Source organism: Setaria viridis, chromosome 5 (genome assembly GCF_005286985.2).
Source record: "Setaria viridis chromosome 5, Setaria_viridis_v4.0, whole genome shotgun sequence".
Taxonomy (NCBI): domain Eukaryota; kingdom Viridiplantae; phylum Streptophyta; class Magnoliopsida; order Poales; family Poaceae; genus Setaria; species Setaria viridis.
In genome coordinates this window covers 26,905,552-26,927,002 of record NC_048267.2, presented here as the reverse complement: position 1 = coordinate 26,927,002, position 21,451 = coordinate 26,905,552, and the positions used below count along the sequence as shown (strand labels likewise).

The following is a 21,451-nucleotide window of genomic DNA, read 5'->3' as shown; positions in this document are numbered from 1 at the left end:
TTCGGCCCAGCCCAATTGGTTTCGTTTGTTTAGATAAAATACACCGGAAAAAAATTACAAGCGGATAAAGTAACCCGCCTCGACGCAACGCTCGCCACTGACGAGATGCCGACGCCGTCGCGAGCGCCGGCGCCACCGTGTCGCGGCCTCCTCCCACCCCTCTCGAAGCCCCAGCATATGCTATCTGTCGCCAAATCCCTGGCCTCGAGGCAGGCCCAGGTCCAGGCCCGAGCGCGTGCACAGCCGGTTGCGCTCGCCAGGTCCAAGAGCATCGACGACGCGCTCTCCGCCGGCTTCGTCCGCCTCCTCAATGCCAGCCCCGGGCAGGACGAGGATGCCACCGGTGCAACAGGCGGTCTGTACGACCCCAAGCCAGGGGACTTCGCGGTTGGGGTCGTGGTCTCCGGCACCGAGGCGCGCCTCGACGTCGCGGTCGGCGCCGACAATCTCGCCACGCTATTAGCCAAAGAGCTCCTCCCGCTCAACCGTGATGGCGGTGACCTTGCGGAACGAACGGCCCCGCCTCGGCCGGGGAGCGTGGGCGTCGTGGCGGGCCCCGCCGTGGACGAAGAGGCGGCCCGGAAGCATAGTCGCGGGAGTAGGGCGCTGGTGGCGCCCGGCACGGTGGTGTTCGCGGAGGTGCTCGGCCGGACGCTCAGTGGGCGGCCGCTGCTGTCGGCGCGACGGCTCTTCCGGCGCCTCGCGTGGCACCGTGCCAGGCAGGTTTAGTCCTCAGTCCTCACGTTTCCTCTTGCTCTCGCATTTGGCATTGCTGAGGCCAAGCCGATAGCTCTCTATTCATGATAGTGCGAGGGATTCAGGCGTTGATGCAATGATTCGTGCGTTTTCAATTTTGTCAGACAGATTATGCAACTCGATGAGCCAATTGAGGTTAAAATTCACGAGTGGAACACCGGGGGTCTACTGACAAGAATTGAGGCAAGGGATCTTTTCCCCCTTCATCTGTTGTTGATGCATCTGACCATTAAGGTGCATCTGTTCAAGGCTAAGATTTAGGCCAATTTCATTTCAGGGGCTGAGAGCATTCCTTCCTAAATTTGAGCTCATGGACAGGATAGGTACATTTACAGACTTGAAAAACAAAGTAAGGGCCATTTGGATTTAGTACTGTTAATGCCTAAATCATCATTCAGTCACCACAGTGTCGTTATGATACTTGAAACATATGGTGTTTCATGGTATTATGTTACATCACTCGTTGCTTCGTGGCATACAGGTTGGCAGCAACATTCGCGTGTGCATTGCAAGGTTTGATGAAGAAACTAATGACCTGATAATTAGTGAGAAGAAAGCATGGGTCAGTACACTGAGTTGTCTCCTTAAATTGCAATTATGGATTAGTAAAAAAAATTCAGATTACATGTTTTGTAAGTTGTAATGATCAAGTACCAAAAATACCAATTGAAATTTGGCACAATCAAATATGGTGAGACGAACTGAATTGTGTACATGGAGAGTATGCCATTTATTTTTTGGGCTTTATCTGTTGAGGCTGTGTACTGAATGCCATCACACTTACCCAAGTCATCAATGATAAGTCAGCTTCTTGACATTGCATGTTTGCACTATAAAATCAATGGCACAAGCTAATACCCCTTCTTGCCCCTGTGATATTGGTTACTTTTCCTGTTATAAGGTGATTGCATCTGATGCATGACACTGGACATAGCAAATTTATTTTCGTTTTGCTGCTTCTTCAAAAAGAAGCTCCCATTTGTCTACAAGCTACTAACACTACCAAAAAATATCACGACAATGAATGTACTGATATACTGAAGTCCTGATCATCAGGAAATGACTTATCTTAGAGAAGGAACTCTCCTACAAGGGAGTGTTCGCAAAATTTTTCCATACGGTGCACAAATTAGGATTGCTGGGACAAACAGAAGGTACGAGATGGAACCCACAAGGCTACATGCACTTTATGTTTTTTACTTGTTGATTTTGTTGTTGTTTTTTTAAATTTGCGATCAAGCATAAGCTAAAATGTGCGTTTTCCTTACTAGCAAAGAGTGCAGCTAACATGTACACATTTAATAATTTGCAGTGGATTATTGCACATATCGAACATTAGTAGAGGTCGTGTTTTGTCAGTAAGCGACATCCTAAAGATAGATGATGAGGTGAAAGTTCTCGTGATCAAGTCAAATGTCCCAGACAAAATTGCGTTGAGGTAAACCTGACCTTACACTAGCACTGGCTATATTCAGTTGTGAACTAACTGTTGAAACTGCTGTATGTAGTTTCAGTTTTACTGAATGCTTTCTTTGTGATAAGATTTGGTCACCATTTATGGTAGAGTACTGAAACCTATTTTGCTGCTTAATCAACAGCATAGCAGACCTCGAAAGTGCACCTGGTTTGTTTCTTTCAGACAGAGAGGTGAGATACTGAGTTGCAATCTTGTCTAGTTATTCATTCCACCTCTTCTTTGATGAGTCTCCCTCCTATGTATCTATTCTTAGTATCATTTGTCTTGTACTGATGCAGAAAGTGTTCTCGGAAGCTGAGGCAATGGCGAAGAGATACAGGGAGCAACTTCCAGTTATATCTCAGAACACCATATTAGATGATAGCCTTCCAGGAGAAGCGCTACCATTTGATGACGAAGCTAAACTGTACGCAAACTGGAAATGGTTCAAATTTCTGCATCATAACAAACCTGGTGACAACAGCAGCTGAGATCTGCCATAGTTGAGGAAATCATGAGTCGTGTCCAAGAGTACACCTAAGGTTGCAAAACAAATATCTGGTAAACGTTGATCATGCAGAGCTGAACCATCACTAGAGGGCCTGATGAAGTCAAATAACCCAGCATCAATCTTGGAGAAGTATACTGAACAGCAACAGGCCACGTCATCCGGAAGCCAAAGGGGGGAAAGGACAGAGTTGTTGCTCCTCACTACTGCTGCAAAAATGCTGGTCTTTCAAATTTCCTCACTCGTAGCTCCCTGGAGTGAAATGTTATACTAACTTTACCTGTTTGTAGAATATAGCTTTATTGCATTCATATTCTGTCAACGCGTCAGAGCTCTTGTTGCCAAGAACACGGTTCTAAAATTTAGCCCCTGTCATATCGGATGTTTGAAATTAATTAGGAGTATTAAACATTGGTTAATTACAAAATTAATTGCACAATCCTTAGGCTAAATCGCGAGACGAATCTATTAAGCCTAATTAGTCCATGATTTGACAATGTGGTGCTACAGTAACTATTTGCTAATGATGGATTAATTAGGCTTAATAGATTCGTCTCGCGATTTAGCCTAGGGGTTCTGCTATTAGTTTTGTAATTAGCTCATATTTAGTCATCCTAATTAGCATCCGAACATCCGATGTGACAGGGCTAAAATTTAGCCCCTGTCTCCTAAACACCCCCGGAATAGATTCTGGATTTTGGCAAAATATTTTGGGTTGCATGATCTATTATCTGAATCTCTGAAGTGGTGTGATGGGCGCAAGGGAAGGGAGTCTGGATTATGAGCATTATGCCTGGCTAATCACGACTCTCAGTCATGTCAGGGTGAAGTCTAACGCGGAGCTCGGCGTATATTTTGCGAAGTAGCATCAACGTGTATCTGAATTTTTTGGATTATGAACAGTATGCCTGGCTCATTAGTCTGAAGATTATTTGGAACGCATTACATTATCTGAATGTGTAATGTATCATCAACGTGTATCTGAATTCAGAAGAGGCGTGGTGAGCTCATGCTGTTACTAGTTTACAACACCTACCAGTTCGCAGTGAACTTGCACTCCAGTGTCCCAGTGCAGCTTACAGTAGAAAGTACTAACCGAGTTGCAGTTGGAGGATTTGAAAACAGACCCGAGGGGGAGTACCTGACTGATCGCTGCGCCGTGCCAGGCTAGCCACAAACTTTTCAGGCCTGAGTGAAGTCTGACACAGTTCAGTGCAGTGCGTAGCGTATCTTCTGTGAGATTACAGATTTTTTTTTAATCTTCTGTTTGGGGGACGGAATGTCTCTTGTAGTCTTGTGATTTGTTTTACTTGCTCACTTGTCGCCCTCGTCACTGCTCCTGCGCGGCTGTACCGTTCCGCCTCGAGCAGGGAGACGGGGATCGCTGCAGAATGCAGCCTTGCAGGTGGTGCATTTGCTCCTGCGTTCACTCTACGCACGAAGAAGAGTGCACCTCAACGTTGAACAACTGAAGCTTGGGTGGAGTTAAACTCTGGCCACATTGTTACTCCAAGAATACTGGGGTGGGGTGTTTGGATACCCCGTGCTAAAGTTTAGCACCTGTCACATCGGATGTTTGGATGTTAATTAGGAGTATTAAACATAAACTAATTACAAAAATAATTGCACAGATGGAGTCTAATTCGCGAGACGAATCTATTAAGCCTAATTATTAACCATTTGCTAATGATGGATTAATTAGGCTTAATAGATTCTCTCGCGAATTAGCATAGGAGTTCTGCAATTGGTTTTATAATTAGCTTATGTTTAGTCCTTCTAATTAGCATCCGAATGTTCGATGTGACACTGCTAAAGTTTAGCACATAGTATCCAAACACCCCCTTAATTTCCCTTGAATTCCAAATTAGATCCTGCGAATATTTTGCCTAAATTGCAACGAAGTTTCGGAGGAGCGTCGTGAAGGGGGTATCAACGAAATCCTTTGCCTGAATTACTCCTCTGATCATCAAATCAGATCCAGGGCAGCAGATGGGTTGAGCATGATCCAAGTCCTTTCATTTCACAAGGCTACAAAATGCACAGGCCGCAAGCTGCCCTGAACTGAGCGAGTTGGTGGACCGGTGGACTGCCACTGCCAGTGCACTGCAGCTTCTGCTTGAGCCCTGAGCGTGAAGAGCAGTCAACTCGGAACGAGCGAAATCTCAATCATGGCGGGCCAGCCTGGGACTGCGTTCGGTCAAGTCCCAAGCATTTACCATCAATTTATAACAAAATCCCCTGCACTGCACGCGCTCGGAGCTAGGCTACGGCTATCAACCTGGGAGCTGGGCTACGCTACGCTACGCCGCCCAGGATCGTCGGCGATTGGCTCGCCGGCCCGTCCACCAGCCGGCCGGTCCACCGCCCACCGTCGGCTTCCAACAAGTACGGAGACGGAGTAGCAGTAGCCCCACTAGTCTGCTGAAGTACTGTGCTACACCTCCATACCACGCGTAGTAGCACTCGCAAGCCTGTAGTATACCCTACCCCAGATAATTGGATTGGGTTTTTGGTTATAATAGGTAGATTTTCATTTTGGACTCCTTTTAGTTGGTTTTTAATAGACTGGACCAATAGATGGCTTGTATCTTGCCCCTTTTTCGTACTTTGAATTGTGGACAATCCCCTGTAATTGACATTTCCATACGTTCTTGTGCAACAAATGAATAGTTATTTAACCTCTGTTTGCTAAATTAGTGCAAAGAACAACTGAAATAGTAGATCTAAAGTGTTGCAAAGTTGACCATAATGCAAGATTAGTTACTTAATGACTTGTGAGTTGTGACTTAGCATGTGAAATAAAGTCTTGGTCTCTTGGAACGAATTCTTCCTTTTGAAACAAAAGAGTCTATGGGTCTTCATATTTCCATTGCATCGTATCCGATCACCCTGCAATCGCTGCTTATCTTGTTGTGCACAGTTATTTGTTCCCCACTGTGTTACAAAAGTGTTGCTGTGGTCATTTCTTTCTTGGTAATTCTTTGCAAAAGATTTACTTTGTTTGCATTTGCAACTAAGAACGAGGACCATTTTATGCAGCACATAATGATTATTTGGTCACTGTGTGATTCTGCAAACTCTGAAATAGTTTGCACAATCACACAATGTTCTGTTCTTTTTACTGTTCACAGTAATGTGTTTTGGCTGTATGTCTTCCATTGTTAGCTGTAGGTCTTCCTAGCTTATTAGCTGGTGTAGCAGCTTCTTGTGCCATCTGCTAGTTCTAGTACATTAGCTTTTGCTTCTCTGCAAGATCGTGCACCGCTTCTTTGAAGTAATGCTTTTTAGCTGTTAATTCCATCATGCTTTAGATTTTTGTCAAATTTCTGCTTAGAAATGCTACCCAAAGCTGACCTCTGTCACCTTTAGATTCTAGATTTGTTTACTGTAGAACAAGGCTAACTAGTATGTTACTGTGATTCCTGCAGGATGACTAGTTGTTGTAAGAATTTGTAAGAATGAGGCAGTGAAAATAATGATATAGTCTGGGATTTTCTGCAGTCACAAAATTATCATGTCTACATGTTATTAGCTGATTATTTGGTGTTGTCTGTTAAATTGCAGCCTTCTTGCTTGCTTGTTTGGACCTGTCATCAAAGCCTCACCTTTGTTGGACGCGCTTATGTGAACACTCTTAGCACTGAAATTTCATCTACAAGTTTGCAAAATCAGACAAGAACAAGAATTGTATTGTATACTGAAGTTTATTGCTATAGAACAAGTTCAGTTTGTTCAGCTTGAAGTCTGCAGTGAGTGAAGTTCCCTGGTTCTAGCTGTTGGACGTCATCATCATACAAGCTCTTGTTGTTGCTGGATTTAGTTTCTGTTTAACTTATGACCTAGTGGTACCTTGCTTTAATGTAGTTGATGGCATGTGTAATCATCTGTATAGTTGGTGATTGATTGGTTGGTGATTGATTGGTCGAACAAGTTTATTGATAAATCCTTGTAGGAATGATTGAGTTTGAACTATGCTCGTTAGCCGTGCATTTTCTGATTTATGTTTATTTTGTGAAACCATTTTGCAGCTCCTCCCTCTCGCCTGCTATATTTGATGGATAGCAGCTTGCAGTGGGCAGTCCAACGGACCGCTAGTCTACTAATCTGCTTGGTCAGTAGCAGTCTGCAGAGCAATCCGGAGGTGGGGAAATGGGTTCTTAATGGATAGCAAGTTATAGTTTGCTGATGGTTTGGTTTGTTTACCAGCACAAATGATATAAGGCTCGGGGAGGGGGGTGCGATTGCTGCTAGTGGATAGGATTAGTGCGGGTTGTTTTTACTGGGCACACATATATGGATCGGTGTGGGTAGAAGTTGAATCTCAGCCCAAGTAGCAGGGCTACCAGCTGTGGAGGAAACGGGATGCTCCGTCTTGGAAAGAAAAAAATGCAGAGGGTGGCTCTAGCAATTTGAAACAGTACTCTTAGGACGTCTCCAATAGTACAAGTCAGTTGATAGCTCATAGTTGATGTGGCCCTATATACAAAACAGCTTTGAAAAATCGTATTATGAGAGAGAGTTGCATCGCTCATCGAAAAGTGAACGAGACTATCTCTTCACTTCATACTTCATGCTAGTCTCATACTTATTGTGCCGTTCAACTAGTAAAAATTTGATTGAGCTAGCTCTAAACTAGATCATGTAGCCGCGCTTAATTTTCATTCTCAACTCGCGTACGTATTGAATTGTCCTAGTATCATGACGACGGGACCTGAGCTTATTGTCTCTCGTCCAACAATGTTCGTATGAGGTGGAAGAAATAGCCACAACCTTCACACATTTCCATGGGATGCGCACAATTTCTCAGACCGGTCAAATTCCAAAGTTCTCTTCTTAAACCACGGACTTGAATGCACTGCTCCACAAGCACGGTCTACTCCTGCGAGGCTACTCTATCTCTTTGCGTTGGAGCTGGACCACGCGGCTGGCATGCTAGGTTGCCAGGGGCCTGGGATCCATCTTCTTCTCTGATTGCAACGAGCACGGAGCAGCCTACGAGGGCGCAGTGCGCGTCGAGCCTGGCGCGGCAAGCCAGTGAGGTGAGCTGCGCGCGTCGGAGGATTCTTGAGCATGAAGAGTAGGTAGAGTACTAGAGTAGAAATGGATTTCCCGCAACGTCCGAAATTCAGACGCCTGTGCCACTTTAATTTACTACAGTACTACCATAGTAGAATAGTAATTCTTTTCTTGGCACCTCCTGAACATATCGATGGCGTTGAGTTTTTTTGTTTTCGAAAGGCATGCAAGCTACCCCTCTCAATTCTCAAGCTCGATCCGTCCCAATTCTAATCCTCTGCGTCGCGTGCCGGCCGGAGGCACTTTGAACACAGTTTTCACCTCCCTGCCCGTCACCAAGATTCGCTTCCTACGAGCTCTACTGTTGAGAAGATTTGGATCGTGCAAGTGAACGCAAAGGAAAAGACCAGACCAGACCAGACCAGGAGCAAGTGAACGCAAAGGAAAAGAGGCAAGAGCCTAGCGAGCGAGCGGCAGGCACTGGCTGTACTAGTGCACTGGCACCTCTACGGTTTCGGCGGTTCCCAAAGGAAAATCTAATGATTACCTCTACGGCTCTGGCCGCTGCAGCAGGATCTCCCGCTTGTCCTGGGTGTTGCTGCTCCCGGGAACACGCAAGCACCATGGCAGCTAGCCCCTGCTCCTGCTTCTGCACCTGCACGGCAGCTCGCCGCGACAGGATCATGCACCATCATACTGTACGCATGACTCCTCACTCGATCACTGTAGTGGGTGGCTTGATGATGGAGCGTCAGCGTCCGGGTGTTTCGGGGGGAGCAATGCAAGGAGCATGCAGCGCTTGAGCAGCCTAGTCTGCTACTTGGGGCGAGAAAGTAGGAGGTTGCAGTCAGATCAGTCGGCCTTTACTGGAGTGCAAGTAGTCGTACTCTGCAGGTACTTGGGCGAGAAAGAAGGCGATACAGTGGTCGACGGCTTTCCGGATCGTATCCGATCTTTCAGCGTGACGGCTATTTGTGCGACAGGACATGGCACAAGGCCAACTGGCCTGGCCCAACTGCCCCCGTCTCACCGGTGACGTTTTGGGCTCATGAAAATTGCTCCACAACAATGCAAAACGGTAACATAATCGAGTCACGTTCCCATTTTCATACAAGATCATGCGGACATTTCGAAATCCAAGGTACGGGGCGGTGGTGCGGTGATTTTGGCACTACTCTCGTTTACAGTCTAGGTTGGACACTTGAAACCCGTACCACCAGCAGCGCCCTTCGACGAGTCAGTCAGTTGTGAGTAACGTGGATCGGCGATCGCGACGCGTACGTGCATGCGTCCGTCCAGCCGACGCGGCGCACCAAACCGAGCGCAGTCTCGGCGCGGCGCGCGATCGATCTCCCAATTCCCACTGCTGCTTCGTCCTCGGGCGCCATCGGCGGCCGCTTCCTGCGCGTGCTGCAGCCCGCAGAACCCCGTCGGTTGGCTGGCCGCTGGCGCCTCTCTCGGCCGGGCGGTGCCGCGCCGGCGGCCCCACGCCGCCGCGGAGTCCGCGTCGGCGTCGCCTGTCGCGGTCCCGAGTAATAAAGACTAAAGGGGAAAAAAAAACTAAAAGCACGCGAGCGGCGTAGCGCTCACGTCTCGGAGCCCCAGCGCCCGACACGTGCCCCCCGAGCGTGACGTCGCGGCCACCGTCCACCGGGTTACGACGTCGTGGGCTCCTGCTGCCTGCCTGGTACGTGTGTGAAACGAACCGGAGAGGTTGACGCGCCGGCGCCTCCTCCTCCTCCTCCCCGACGGCGTCCGGTCGGGTCACGGACCACGGTGACGCCGCTGCTCGTTGCTTCAGTACTTGAGTCCAAGGTATGGTTCCGGCCAAACTTGATCCTGATCCAGCAATTAACTTGTTAATGGCAAGTGAGTATGTATAGTAGGTAAAAGAAAAATAACACCGGTCCTCCTGGGCTAATACTAGTACTCCATGTATGCCACGTCATTGCCCCTGTCATGATGCCCCGACACTCCGACAGACGGTGGCCGCGTAGAGTTGTAACTTGTAAGTCGTTGGTCGTGAACTGGCCGCCTCAATCCATTGCTTAATTTAACCGCGGCCGGAACCGGAATTGAGAGCTCGGCTCTCTCTATCTGTCCGGAGCATCGAAAGGGACGTGGCCAAGGCGACCGGAGCAGCTGTCGAGAAGGGTTTCCTATGTGGCATGCAGATCGTGCGTGTCGACACTGTGTATCCACCTCGACAGCGACACGCCCCAACCCCATCCGTTCCCATCTGCAGAGCGCGCGCGCGCGTTCCATCCGCCACCACGTTCCCCACTCGGGCATGTGCGTGCGGTGTGCAGGGCAACATGGTGACGTCACTCGATGGCGGAGCAGGAGTTATATTCTGGTGGCCGGTCAAGGAAGATCCAGGCTTCAGGCTTGACCAATAATCAACTTGCCAAGCAGGCAAGGAGCGAGGTGGCCTATGGGGCGTTTGCTTTTTAACACCTCCTGAAATTCTTATCACATCGAATGTTTAGATACTAATTAGAAGTATTAAGCATAGATTAATTACAAAACTAATTGCACGGATGAAGACTAATTTGCGAGACGAATCTATTAAACCTAATTAGTCCATGATTTGACAACGTGATGCTACATAACATATGCTAATGATGGATTAATTAGGTTTAATAGATTCATCTCGTGAATTAGCCTCCATCTGTGTAATTAGTTTTATAATTAGCTCATATTTAGTCCTCCTAATTAGCCTCCGAATATTCGATGTGACATAAATTTTAGCTAAGCAATTCTTCTTCTTCTTTGCAGCACATATATGCTGCAAATTGAGGACCTATCCCCATTGGAGAGTACTGCGTACTGTATAACTGATTACAGAGTGCCAGGCAGAGTTATGCAAAATAGGAGCAATGAACACGGATTAGCAAGCACTGGTGGTGATAAACCAACGGCTACACAAGCAGTAGCACATTTTTAGGCCCCACTTGGAACTCAGGAAGTGCTCTGTAATTCTCCGATAGCAAGACGATAGCTGAGAAATTCCTCTCCGATCCAAATGCTGCTGCAGTTATTCGCGATCCAAATGGTGACGATACATCCTTTTGTTTTGGCAAGTTTCGTATCCTGTGTACATTGGTCGTCCAGATCATTCGCATATTTCGCAAAGCAATGTGCCTTTTCATTGATCTATTCTTTCTCTGATTCGTTTTTTTTTTTGGTTCCTTCCGGGTCAAAGAAATATGAGCTCGTGCGGCTTGGACTTTGGAGCTGCGGCCACGCGTAGGAACCGTCGTCAGGCTAGAAGATCACAGGGATAAATGGATAGTTAACGGGCAGCCTCAGCTCAGCGCCAACTAAGCTTAGCTGCCGTATCTTGTTCTTGTCTTCTTTTTCCACACCTATCTGATTCTTAGTTTTTTTTTTTAGCCCTGGAGGATTCGCTAGCCTCTTTCTTATTCTGACTTGCATATGTTTTTTTTTTCTCCGGTTCCTCTTTCCTGTTACACACAAAACCAAGTAATCTAAGGTGAAGAAAAATTTATAAAACTCACACAATGCCTGGTAGTCGTGTAAAAAGATAAACCCAAAAGAGAAATTATGAGAACCTTAATGTCCGGGAGGGATAGCTGAAATTCGTTGCAAAGAAATCCCACACCTAAATTGGTATCATTCTCAGATAAGCACCATTTCCGTTGGACATGGGTGCAACGATGACGACTGTTAAATCTCGAACTAGCTAGAGTATAAAACCATAACAACGGATCCAATCGGGGACGAGGCTTAGTTTAATTGCATGGACCGGTTCCAAGCAAGATCTGCTCTTATCCACACGTCGCCCCTCCATTAGCCAGCCACGGAACCATTCGGCCGGATGCGAAGACCAGCACGTACTGTGCCGATCTTTTGACCGGCGAGGAGGAGGATCGGAGGGGCATGTAATCCTCCCATATCTCGCCATGGATTTAGTCGGTGGGGTTGGAAAGCCTCCAAACAACAAACAAAGCGTAGCATTTGCTGCCACAGTTGGCCAGCCAAGGAATCTTTGCCTCAAATGGGCAAGCAAACGATTCGGCGGACTAAAATAACAACGGGAGACGAGAAGTGGATGCGGATCGGAGCAGAGCTGGAAACAGAGACCCTGCTGCTGCTGCTGCTGCGGCCGTGATGCTACCAACTCAAAGATGAAGCCACACTATTAGTTATAAGTAGTACGCTATTAGTTATATGCATATACTTTTGCGTCACTTTTGATTTGCAGCTGCAGTAGTGGACTGGTGCAACATGGCTTTTTGTCTAATGTGCACATGTTTGGGGTGCAAAGGCCTGTTCAAGTTCAACTGCCTCGTGGATACGCAGTTAGTTGCAGCAGGTTTGTTGCCATGGTCGGTCAGGAATGAGTGAGTGAATCTTTCCAAACACCATTTAAAATTCTTCAATGATGCAGCATACGCTTCTGTGTATATTTACATCTTATACGTTGGCTTGATATGGTTGCATTTGACTATTGTCTCAAGTAGCATATTACAACTTATTACTGGCCTGTAATTTGAAATAGAAATAAGCACCTTATTACACCTTATACATAGGCTTGCCACTGGATATACATTCCCTCTCCTCAACTCCACATCCACTTCAAATGGGAAGGATATGAGTAGAAAATTGCATACCCATTAGAAATGGGGAGGGGAGGGTACAATTAATCAATTGCATATGGATGAGATTGGGGAGGTAAGGAGTGGATAATGATTATTTGGATTTGGATGTAAACAAGAGTGGATTTGCCTACACCCTTCCCAGTGGGGACCTACTTACATTGGGTTGAAACGTTTGTATTTGAATCTTAGCTTAAAAGATGAACTTTGAAATAGAAATCCGCAGTCGGATCACTTACTTATTACTGAAGAGACTTGCTGAGGATAAAAAAAAAAATCACTCGCTCTTTAACTTTTGGGAGGTAGTACTCCTATTTGCATCAGTATCCCTCCTGGTCCTAAATCCTAATTCTAATACCTGTTTGTTTTGGCCTCGCTCGATCTTGATCGATCGTAACGGCTGATGTCGTGTGCCCCACTTGTTTGCTCAATTAGACAATTACCTAGTAGTATATCATAAACGAATGGAGGGGGTACTACGCAAGAAAGATTCATAGGCGGATATTATAATGCAACACCGGCCAATTGTCTCGTGTTGCTGATGCCCTCAACCAAGAGGCGGTAGCTCGTGTACATCTAGGACCTTGTTGCCATGACGATCTTCCTGTGAGACACAGACAGATAAACCTGAACACCAGTGCTTAAAAAAAGCCTGAGGGAGTATCCAATGGCATGTGAGATAGATAAGACTGAGGCCTTATTTAGTTGGCCAAATTGGGAGGTGCCAAATTACTGTGCTGGCACTGTAGCACACTGTAGCGTTATTGTCCAAACATTGACTAATTATGCTTAAAAGATTCGTCTCGCAAAGTACAACAAAACTGTGCAATTAGTTTTTAATTTCATCTACATTTAGTACTCAATGCATGTACCGCAAGTTTGATGTGATTGGGAATCTTCTTTTTGTATAGTGTCAAAGTTGGAAGTTGGGAGTGAAGTAAACAAGGGCTGACTTTTTTTTTCTCCGGTGACGACGGATCGAAGGTGGGGAGCAGAAGAATATTTGCGCGGGTGATCCTCGAGGAAGCTTAACAATTTGGCATCATGCCCGATTATATAAAATCGCAAGTAAACCGGAGGAATTTGTCAGGGACGACGACCTTGTGGAGTAAGCGTGTCGCGCGACACGTAGGCCGCGGCTCTGCCGCTAGCTTGTTTTAGTTTTAGATTAGAGATCCTCCGTGATGTCTGGTGACAACTAAGCTGAGAGCTTTACATGTGGCATTGAGAGGCTTAAACAAGATATGCAAGTTGCCTTATCAAAACGGAGCAGGGACTCTTCTTGCTCCGCTCAGTCCAGACTCCAGAGTCCACCCTTGAGACAAACACGGAGTAGGATCCTGCTAGAAATTAAGAATTTCTACAATTTGTTTTGACCGAAGTGAGGGGAAGCTCCTACCTATTTTTTTTATAATTTTTTTATTCCAGACCTGTTTAATTCACTTCCATGGGAGTCGAACCCGAACCGTGCTACTCATATGCTCTAACCACTATGCTAGATGCTATTTCGCAAGAATTTTCACATTGTTGGGTGCAGAGAAAAACTCTCAAGAAGTTCCAAGCCGACTTTAGGGTATTTTGGGAATCTATGAGGTACTAAATTCGTAGCCAGAAGAAAGGAATTTTCTTCTGGATGCAATGCCTCATGCTGTATTCTTTTCATATTGAATTCCCACTGAACGGTCCATTTCATAGGAATTTAATATTAATTTTTGAATACCATTTTTACAGTCCATTTCATAGGAACTTAATATTAACTTTTGAATAGTATTATGTCCTACAAATGTTTTTTTAGAGTAGTTTCCATCTTTGACGAAGGACAAAGTTAGATGAAAGGATGTGGTTTTGAAAACCTTAAAATGCTACTCCATCTGTCCCATATTACTATTAATTTTGACTTTTCTAGATTCATAGATTTTGCTATGCAATTAGATATATGGTATGTCTAGATACGAAGTAAAAAATTATGTACGTAGAAAAAGCTAAAATAAATAGTAATTTGGGATGAAGGGAGTACACTTTTTATCCAGCGAGTCCTTTTTTAGAGAATTCGGTGGATCGAAGCTGTTGAGCACACATCTAAAACAGTATTGGCGTGGATGATCCTCGAAGAAACTTAAACAATTGTCACCCTAGGCATTACTATAATTTTCACAGCCAAACTAGAGGAATTTTGTCAGAGGGGCCGTGGATTAAGCTGCGGTCCTGCCACTTAACCCAGTTACCAACCTGTGTGCTGACAACTCAACTGAATAGCTTATTAAATGAGACTATTAAATGAGACGAAACAAGACAATCAAGGCAGTGCATCAAAAGATTCAAAACCTAGCAAGTGATGTAATCTTTCGTTCACTTTAGCATTAAAAACCTAGAAAATCAGCTGCACGTAAATTTAAAAGAGCCAGCCGCGAATACCTCTCGAAAGTCGAATACCGCAGTTGTGGTGCGGTAAAATTCAACCGGAATGCACCGCGTCGGTCGTGGTAGACGTTAATGACGGCAGGCGATTTGACCACGCGCGACTCGGCTCGAAGCAGCACCAGGGCTCGATTTGACCCGCCATCCAGCGACAGGGGAGAGCGACGCGATCAAGAGTTCTGTTCGGCAGCAGAGGCAGGCAAGCGCACGCCACAACATGCGCGAGATCCCGGTGGTAATCGCGCCATTAATTGGCGTCAACAGCCGCCCGCCGTCGTGGGCGTGGGCGCGGCCGCGAAAAGATGGGAGGGAGCGGCGGGCGCACCGGCCCACGTCATGCCTCACGCCTCTCCCTCCCCGCCCCGTCGCACCACCACAGGTGGACGCTGTGGCAGTACGTGATACACATGGATGACATGTCTTCTTTTGAGGCCGGCCCCACAAGTATTGTATTCTTGTGCTCGCGCCTCGCCACGCAGCGGAGCGGAAAACACGTTTGGTTGAGGCGTACGTCCAGGGATCGGCATGGTCCGCGTATTCCACATTCCTGATTTTGTTTTACATAATACTTTCTCGTTTTGTTAACTTCGCTTTTTTTATTCGTCCGTCAAATCATTTTTTGAAATATACTATTATTTTTCAAAATTTTTTAAAATATAATATATCTGCAAGCACGCATACCTCCTCCTAGGAAAGTTGAAATAAGCCTCACAGTTTTGAGACCATGAAGTTATTTTAACTATATCATTGTCGATGCATAGGTTGACTACCATAACCGTGGAACGATTTTAACACAATGGATCTACTCCCTTCGAACCAAATTATTATTTATTTTAGCTTTTCTAGGTATATAACTTTTGCTAAGTATCTAGATAAAATATATATCTATATGCTACTCCCTCCGTTCCAAATTGTAGGTCGTTTTAGCTTTTTTAGATTCATAGATATTATTATGCATCTAGATATAGTGTATGTCTAGGTGCATTATAATATCTATGAACCTAGAAAAGTCAAAACGACCTACAATTTGGAACGGAGAGAGTATGTATTAAAAAAGTCAAAACGAATAATAATTTGGAATAGAGGGAATAGTAAAAAAGCTACGCTCCTGTGTTTGAATTTAGCGTTACAGCTAGATTTGTATAATGGTTGTTCCTGGATGAAAGGGATGGCATCGTCAAGGTCACAAGGAGCTTGGTTTTTTCGTTTCACACGCCTCTCATTTTGTCTTGCGCATTAAAGATGGAAGTCCAGGGAAAACGAAGACAAAATTGCAGTTTGAGTATGTTTTAGTGGTTTATTTGCATTTATGGTGTAGTCAATACCAAGTGTCTATTTTTCGGCATGGTTTTTAGGATTTTGATATCCAAATTAAGCATGTGGTAATTTTGTCAATCTCAAAAGCTACTGATCTAATCTCTCCGATACGCTCATAGGGATAAAAGTGTGCACACGGGAGTGTGCATGTATAAAGTGTGCACATATGTTTCAAAGGGGAGTGTGCGTGTATATTGTGTATTTGTTTTGTGTTTTTAAAAATGTTTATTTAAATGAATTGGCATTAGTTGAAATTTTAAAAGCATACAGAAATTGCCTGTAACTACAATTTTTAAACTTGGCCGAGACCAAAAGTTATACTTTCCACCCAAGTAAATAAAACACAGGATGGTCTCGAGGGAAAAGGTAAATAAGGAGAGGAACTTGACCGTTAGCCCTTGGCAAAAAGTTACACTTTACACGCCGGTAAATAGACACGCACAAGCACAACTCAAGAACCCTACAATTTTTGTGCTTACAACCATGACATTTCCGCAGGATATGCCTCCCTCTCTCCCTCTCTCTCTCACGAAAAAAGAGGATTTGCTCCTCTGTGTCGCTGGTAACAAAATTTCCATACCCCATTACTGAGACGAAATAATTCCTTTCAACCAAATTAGCACGCGACGGAATTTAAAATGCACGCACAATCTCCACGTTCAGCAAAACTCCAAACTTGACCAGGACAAAAAAAAAATTCACTTTACACGCAGGTAAATAAAGACAGGATCCCTCAAAGGGAAAGGGTAAATCAATAAAGACGGGAAAAACACCACTGGTAGCAGCAGAAAGTAGAAACCACATCCTCTCTCAAAAAAGAAGAAAGTTACAAAAAAAAAAGAGAGGCTACCACCACAGTGGGCCCGGGCAGCCCAGCAATGTTGGACCCACCAACCCCAGGCCAGGCCCCCTCCCGTTCAACCTCCCAAGCTTCACTATAAATTGACGCGTTCCCCCACGCCATCCGGCTCAGCTCAGGCAGCGGCAGCAGCAAAGCCTTCCCAATCCCAGTCGTCGGAGCACTCGCGATTTCCCGTGCGCACCTCCTCCCCAGCTTGCCCACCTTCCTTCCCCTCCCGCTACGCCCCCGCGCACACCTACCCAAAAGAACCGCGCGGCGGGCTCTCGACTCTCTCAGTGCCACCTCGTCGGACATCGACCGGCAGCTACGAGCTCCCACCCCCAGCACGGCGGCGGCGGCGATGGCAATGGAGGCGGCTTTGGTCGTGAAGAGCGGCGGCGGCGCCGGAGCGGCCGGGGTGGCCGCGCAGGCGGGGAGTGGCGGCGAGAGGCGGTCCCGGTTCCAGCGAATCTGCGTGTACTGCGGCAGCGCCAAGGGCCGGAAGCCCAGCTACCAGGACGCCGCCGTCGAGCTCGGCAAGGAGCTGGTACGTGGCCGTGTCTCTTCAGCTCTGGTACCCCCCAAAAAATCCCGCCTTTACGGGCCGGAGACCCCCGTAAAAAATCCAGTCTTTTCGGGGGGAATCGCCGCCCGCTCTGGTCCCCCGGACCCAGACCCAGATCAATCTGGCGCCTCTCTTGTTCCTCTCGCTCCACTCGATTGCGCCTTCGCCGTGGCGTGTGCCGCCGCCCGCTGCCGCTGCGCCGAGCGCTGAGGCTGCCGTGGCGCACGCCGCGTCATAGCGTGATCATGCATCCGCGCGCGCGCGGCTCACGGCTGGGACGCGGCAAGCCTTGTCGCTCTCGGCTGCTCGCCATCCGGGGAGCCGAAAGGCGCCGCGATCCTTCGCCGTTTTTGAGCGGTGTGGTCTCGCTGTTGAATGGTCGCCGCGCAGACCATGATGGATGGCTGCCGCGCGCGGTGACCTCACTTGCCTCCCCAAAATGAACAATCTTTGCTTCTTTCCTTGGCGCACCGAAATCCCAATTGTATAACAATATAAACATCGCCTTTTCTTTCTCTGCATTTCTTGAGGTAATTGTTGATGAGGAGTGGATTTCGTCTTGCGCAGGTGGAGAGGGGCATAGACCTGGTCTACGGGGGAGGATCCATCGGCCTCATGGGGCTGGTGTCTCATGCAGTTCATGATGGAGGGCGCCATGTGATTGGGTGAGCATCCTAACCTCCCTCTCTCTCTAGTAGACAAGTTGTGCTGTGTGTATGCCAGGGCGCTCTCCTCCTTGATGAGTGCTCCTGCTGTGGGTGCATGCTTCCTGCGCCTTCTTGCATCAAAATGGCAGCTTTTGATCGCCACAGCCATGGCCTTGCCCCCTGGGTATGCCGTTGAGACGTTTGGTTTGAGTCTCTTGCTGCATCATTTCAGCAGGAGCCATTTTGAATGCAACTGGGTTGGGCTTCATCACTCACAGGAGCGGAAGCACCTTTTGGCCTGGTTTCCGAAAGGCTACTCGGTTGCATGCTCCAAATGTCCATCGAGCTCCTTTATCAAAAAAAAAAATGTCCATCGAGCTGCAACTTGCAAGGGGGGCAGGCAGTGCTCTCTTCTCTCCTCTCTTCTTCGCCTTAATAATTGTGCAGTGTTTATTTGCTCCAGTCCACAGTCTGCTTCTCTCTCTAGACTGTCTCTAGCTGTGCCGTGCCTAGCCTGAGCTAGCCCTGTCTGGCTTGCCAGTTTCCTGCAATGGGAAATGCCATGGCCTGGTGCTTCTACCTGCTTGACTGCTTCATGCTGGAAACTGATGTGCCTTTCTGTTTCCCCTCTTTTCTTGACTGCAGGGTCATCCCAAGATCCTTGATGCCCAGAGAGGTGAGCCTCTTCTTGCACACCCTGGAGACTTGCATTTGATTGCTGCTGTGTACTGCTTCTGTCTCTGGAATGCATGTCTGGCTCCTTTCGTGATACCTGTGGTCACACGGCTTGCGTCTGAGTGAACAATAGACATCAAGTACCAATAATAACAAGGGACCTTTTGAGTAGGGAGACATGTTGCATTTATATCCATCACATGAATCTAATGCTCCTGACCTGAACATTGGATGCGTGCTGCACTATTCAGGCTTTAAGATTTTACTGTACTATTATAGCACTTGCTTGCTCTGAAGTTTTTACTGGATTTGAGTGTAGTAACTGACTTGTTCTTTACTTCTTGCACTGCTCCTGTACTTTATTATGTTCAATGTAGATTTGGTCCTTGTGAATCATCTTGGTCGGTGTCCTTGACGAGCGCATAATGTGGAACTAGTCTTTTGTTTTCTAATAAGAAGGATGAGCTCACGTATAACCATTATGGTCATGCATTGACATACCTGAAACATACATTCATATCTGTCGGGGGATTAGCGCTACATTTCTAATTTCGGAGGAGTATTTAAAAGAGTGTCAGATGCTTAGATTCCAAGTTTCTGCTTCTGCAGGTAACTGGTGAGCCTGTTGGGGAAGTAAGGGCAGTCTCCGGAATGCATGAAAGGAAAGCTGAGATGGCTCGGTTTGCTGATGCTTTCATAGCATTACCTGGTATGATTATTTAGTTGAACTACAACACTTGTGAACTGATAGTCCTGGGACGCCAAATTTGACACGCGCTATATTGCAGGCGGCTACGGGACTCTGGAGGAGTTGCTTGAGGTCATCACCTGGGCGCAACTAGGAATCCATAAGAAGCCGGTAACAACTGATTCTGATACCTTGTTGGATCCAAACCAGAACTTACTCATTGGCACGCAATAATTTAGAGTCATGTGCAGTGTCTCCAAGTTTCAGGATTCTTTTTGTCCTAGCAATTCTGTATCCTACTAGTTTATCACAAAGTCGTTTGATTAGAGATACTGTGATCTTCTGTGAACATCTTGCCTTGATCATGCCTTCATGGCGCACGGTGCACCCATGTGAATGGCTGGGGTTTTGGATGTCCAGAGACAAACCGTTGAATTATTAGTTTAGTTTAGTTAGCCTCTTAACATCCACAGATGTTAATTAGAACTTAGTTGGGGGAGCATGCGATCTGCGCTCTCTGTTGTTTATGCGCTTTGTCCACTGAATTCCTTATGAATATTTCGACACAGCTAATAGGGTGATTCTGGCATATCTTGTACTGGTCAAACTTAGCGTTTGGAAAGGAATGTGTAGTTGGCAACTTCTCTAAACAATTGCTCAGCGTTAGTGAGCCACAAATGATAGATAGATGAAAAGATTTGATCGATCGATCCAATTGTTATCGACTTTGATTCGTCAGCCAGCCGTTACTATTATTGGAGCCTGGTGGCCCCCACCAAATTGATTAAACGCTTCAGTGTTAAATCAACTGAGATTATGGGCCCTACAAGGATTCTTTCTGTAAGGAATAGGCTACCGATAGCCAATAGTTTGGAGCTTGATAAACTTATAAATTTTTTCTATATCCATAACTCATAACCATCTACCTCAGGGAATTATGTATTTAACTGCTTGTAAATATTCACCAGGTTGGCCTTCTAAACGTGGACGGGTTCTACGATCCGCTGCTATCCTTCATCGACATGGCTGTCAACGAAGGGTTCATAAAGGAGGACGCGCGGCGCATCATCATCTCCGCACCTACAGCGAAGGAGCTCGTTCTCAAGCTTGAGGTAAAACTCTCAGATTCCGATTCCGATCCATTGCTCTCAAAGTAGGGGATGCCCATTTTGACTGACCCGCATCCCGCACCCACGGACAGTTTCCTCGCACCTTAACGCACGTGTGATTCGCAGGAGTACGTTCCCGAGTACGAGGTTGGTTTGGTGTGGGAGGATCAGATGCCATCGGCGGCGCACAGCTTCGCCCCCGAGCTGGAGCCCGGGATTGCTTCCTCCTGATCCGGACGCCGGGTCGCCTACTACACCTAACCCAGATTCTGACCGACAGCCGGCCGGCCCCAACAAGACCCCAGTAGTAGCATCTAACAAAGAAGAACGGGACGTTATTCTAGCTCCAGCGCTTGTCAAGATTGTTCTTTTGGGACAGAGATAGCGGTGTTGTTAATCCTTTATTAGCATCTCGTAGCTTGCAGTGCCCTCTCCCTGTCATGGCTGCCCGCCTTTTGCTCCTAGTAGAAGTAGGAAAGGAACGCCTGTAAATTCCCGGGGTATGTGGCGATTCCTCCGATTGTTCGTTCGCACGTGTGATGGATGGTCTGATCTGATGGATGGAACATGGATCATCGGATGATGTATTTTGTCCAGAACCCGTGCAGATGATTTTGTTCATTCTCTTCTGATCCTAATCGGCGGCCTTCCGGCCGCTGTGCGTGTGAGTAGACTTGCTCCTGTGATGTTCTTTTTTCCCCCTGGAGGGGGTGGTGGTGGGAGCTGCGGTTCCGGCGTCGCTGTCGGAGGCGGGCGACGGATGGGATCGGAATCTGCCCGCCGGTGTCGGCAGCGGGGGCAGGAGGACACCGGTGGGTCTGGCGGCGGCGACC

General features: G+C 46.8%; 2 protein-coding genes across 3 annotated transcripts; both read left to right on the top strand.

Annotated features, from left to right (window-relative positions):
• Positions 1-58: 58 nt before the first annotated feature.
• On the top strand, positions 59-3,049 carry LOC117857638 (protein PIGMENT DEFECTIVE 338, chloroplastic). Its single transcript, XM_034740415.2, has 8 exons — positions 59-723; positions 865-939; positions 1,034-1,105; positions 1,238-1,318; positions 1,813-1,910; positions 2,069-2,194; positions 2,355-2,403; positions 2,512-3,049. The coding sequence occupies exons 1-8, from the start codon at positions 106-108 to the stop codon at positions 2,701-2,703; spliced, it is 1,311 nt and encodes a 436-aa protein (XP_034596306.1). The 5' UTR covers positions 59-105; the 3' UTR covers positions 2,704-3,049.
• Positions 3,050-17,054: 14,005 nt separating this feature from the next.
• LOC117859321 (cytokinin riboside 5'-monophosphate phosphoribohydrolase LOG) lies at positions 17,055-21,239 on the top strand. Of its 2 annotated transcripts, none has more exons than XM_034742552.2 (7): positions 17,055-17,481; positions 18,067-18,164; positions 18,792-18,822; positions 19,431-19,530; positions 19,610-19,680; positions 20,478-20,621; positions 20,745-21,239. In XM_034742552.2, the coding sequence occupies exons 1-7, from the start codon at positions 17,296-17,298 to the stop codon at positions 20,847-20,849; spliced, it is 735 nt and encodes a 244-aa protein (XP_034598443.1). In that variant the 5' UTR covers positions 17,055-17,295; the 3' UTR covers positions 20,850-21,239. The 2 variants fall into 2 exon arrangements, with proteins under 2 accessions (XP_034598443.1, XP_034598444.1); XM_034742553.2 differs by lacking the exon at positions 17,055-17,481 and adding an exon at positions 17,531-17,983.
• Positions 21,240-21,451: the final 212 nt, after the last annotated feature.

What these genes read in the sequence shown, in the direction of transcription:
- LOC117857638 (XM_034740415.2), top strand. Translation starts at nt 106, where the DNA reads ATGCCGACGCCGTCGCGAGCGCCGGCGCCACCGTGTCGCGGCCTCCTC. An exon ending in ATTGCTGGGACAAACAGAAG is followed by an intron (nt 1,911 to 2,068) that starts GTACGAGATGGA and finishes AATAATTTGCAG; the next exon opens with TGGATTATTGCACATATCGA. An exon ending in TGTTTCTTTCAGACAGAGAG is followed by an intron (nt 2,404 to 2,511) that starts GTGAGATACTGA and finishes GTACTGATGCAG; the next exon opens with AAAGTGTTCTCGGAAGCTGA.
- LOC117859321 (XM_034742552.2), top strand. Translation starts at nt 17,296, where the DNA reads ATGGCAATGGAGGCGGCTTTGGTCGTGAAGAGCGGCGGCGGCGCCGGA. An exon ending in TGCTTTCATAGCATTACCTG is followed by an intron (nt 19,531 to 19,609) that starts GTATGATTATTT and finishes GCTATATTGCAG; the next exon opens with GCGGCTACGGGACTCTGGAG. An exon ending in TAGGAATCCATAAGAAGCCG is followed by an intron (nt 19,681 to 20,477) that starts GTAACAACTGAT and finishes AATATTCACCAG; the next exon opens with GTTGGCCTTCTAAACGTGGA.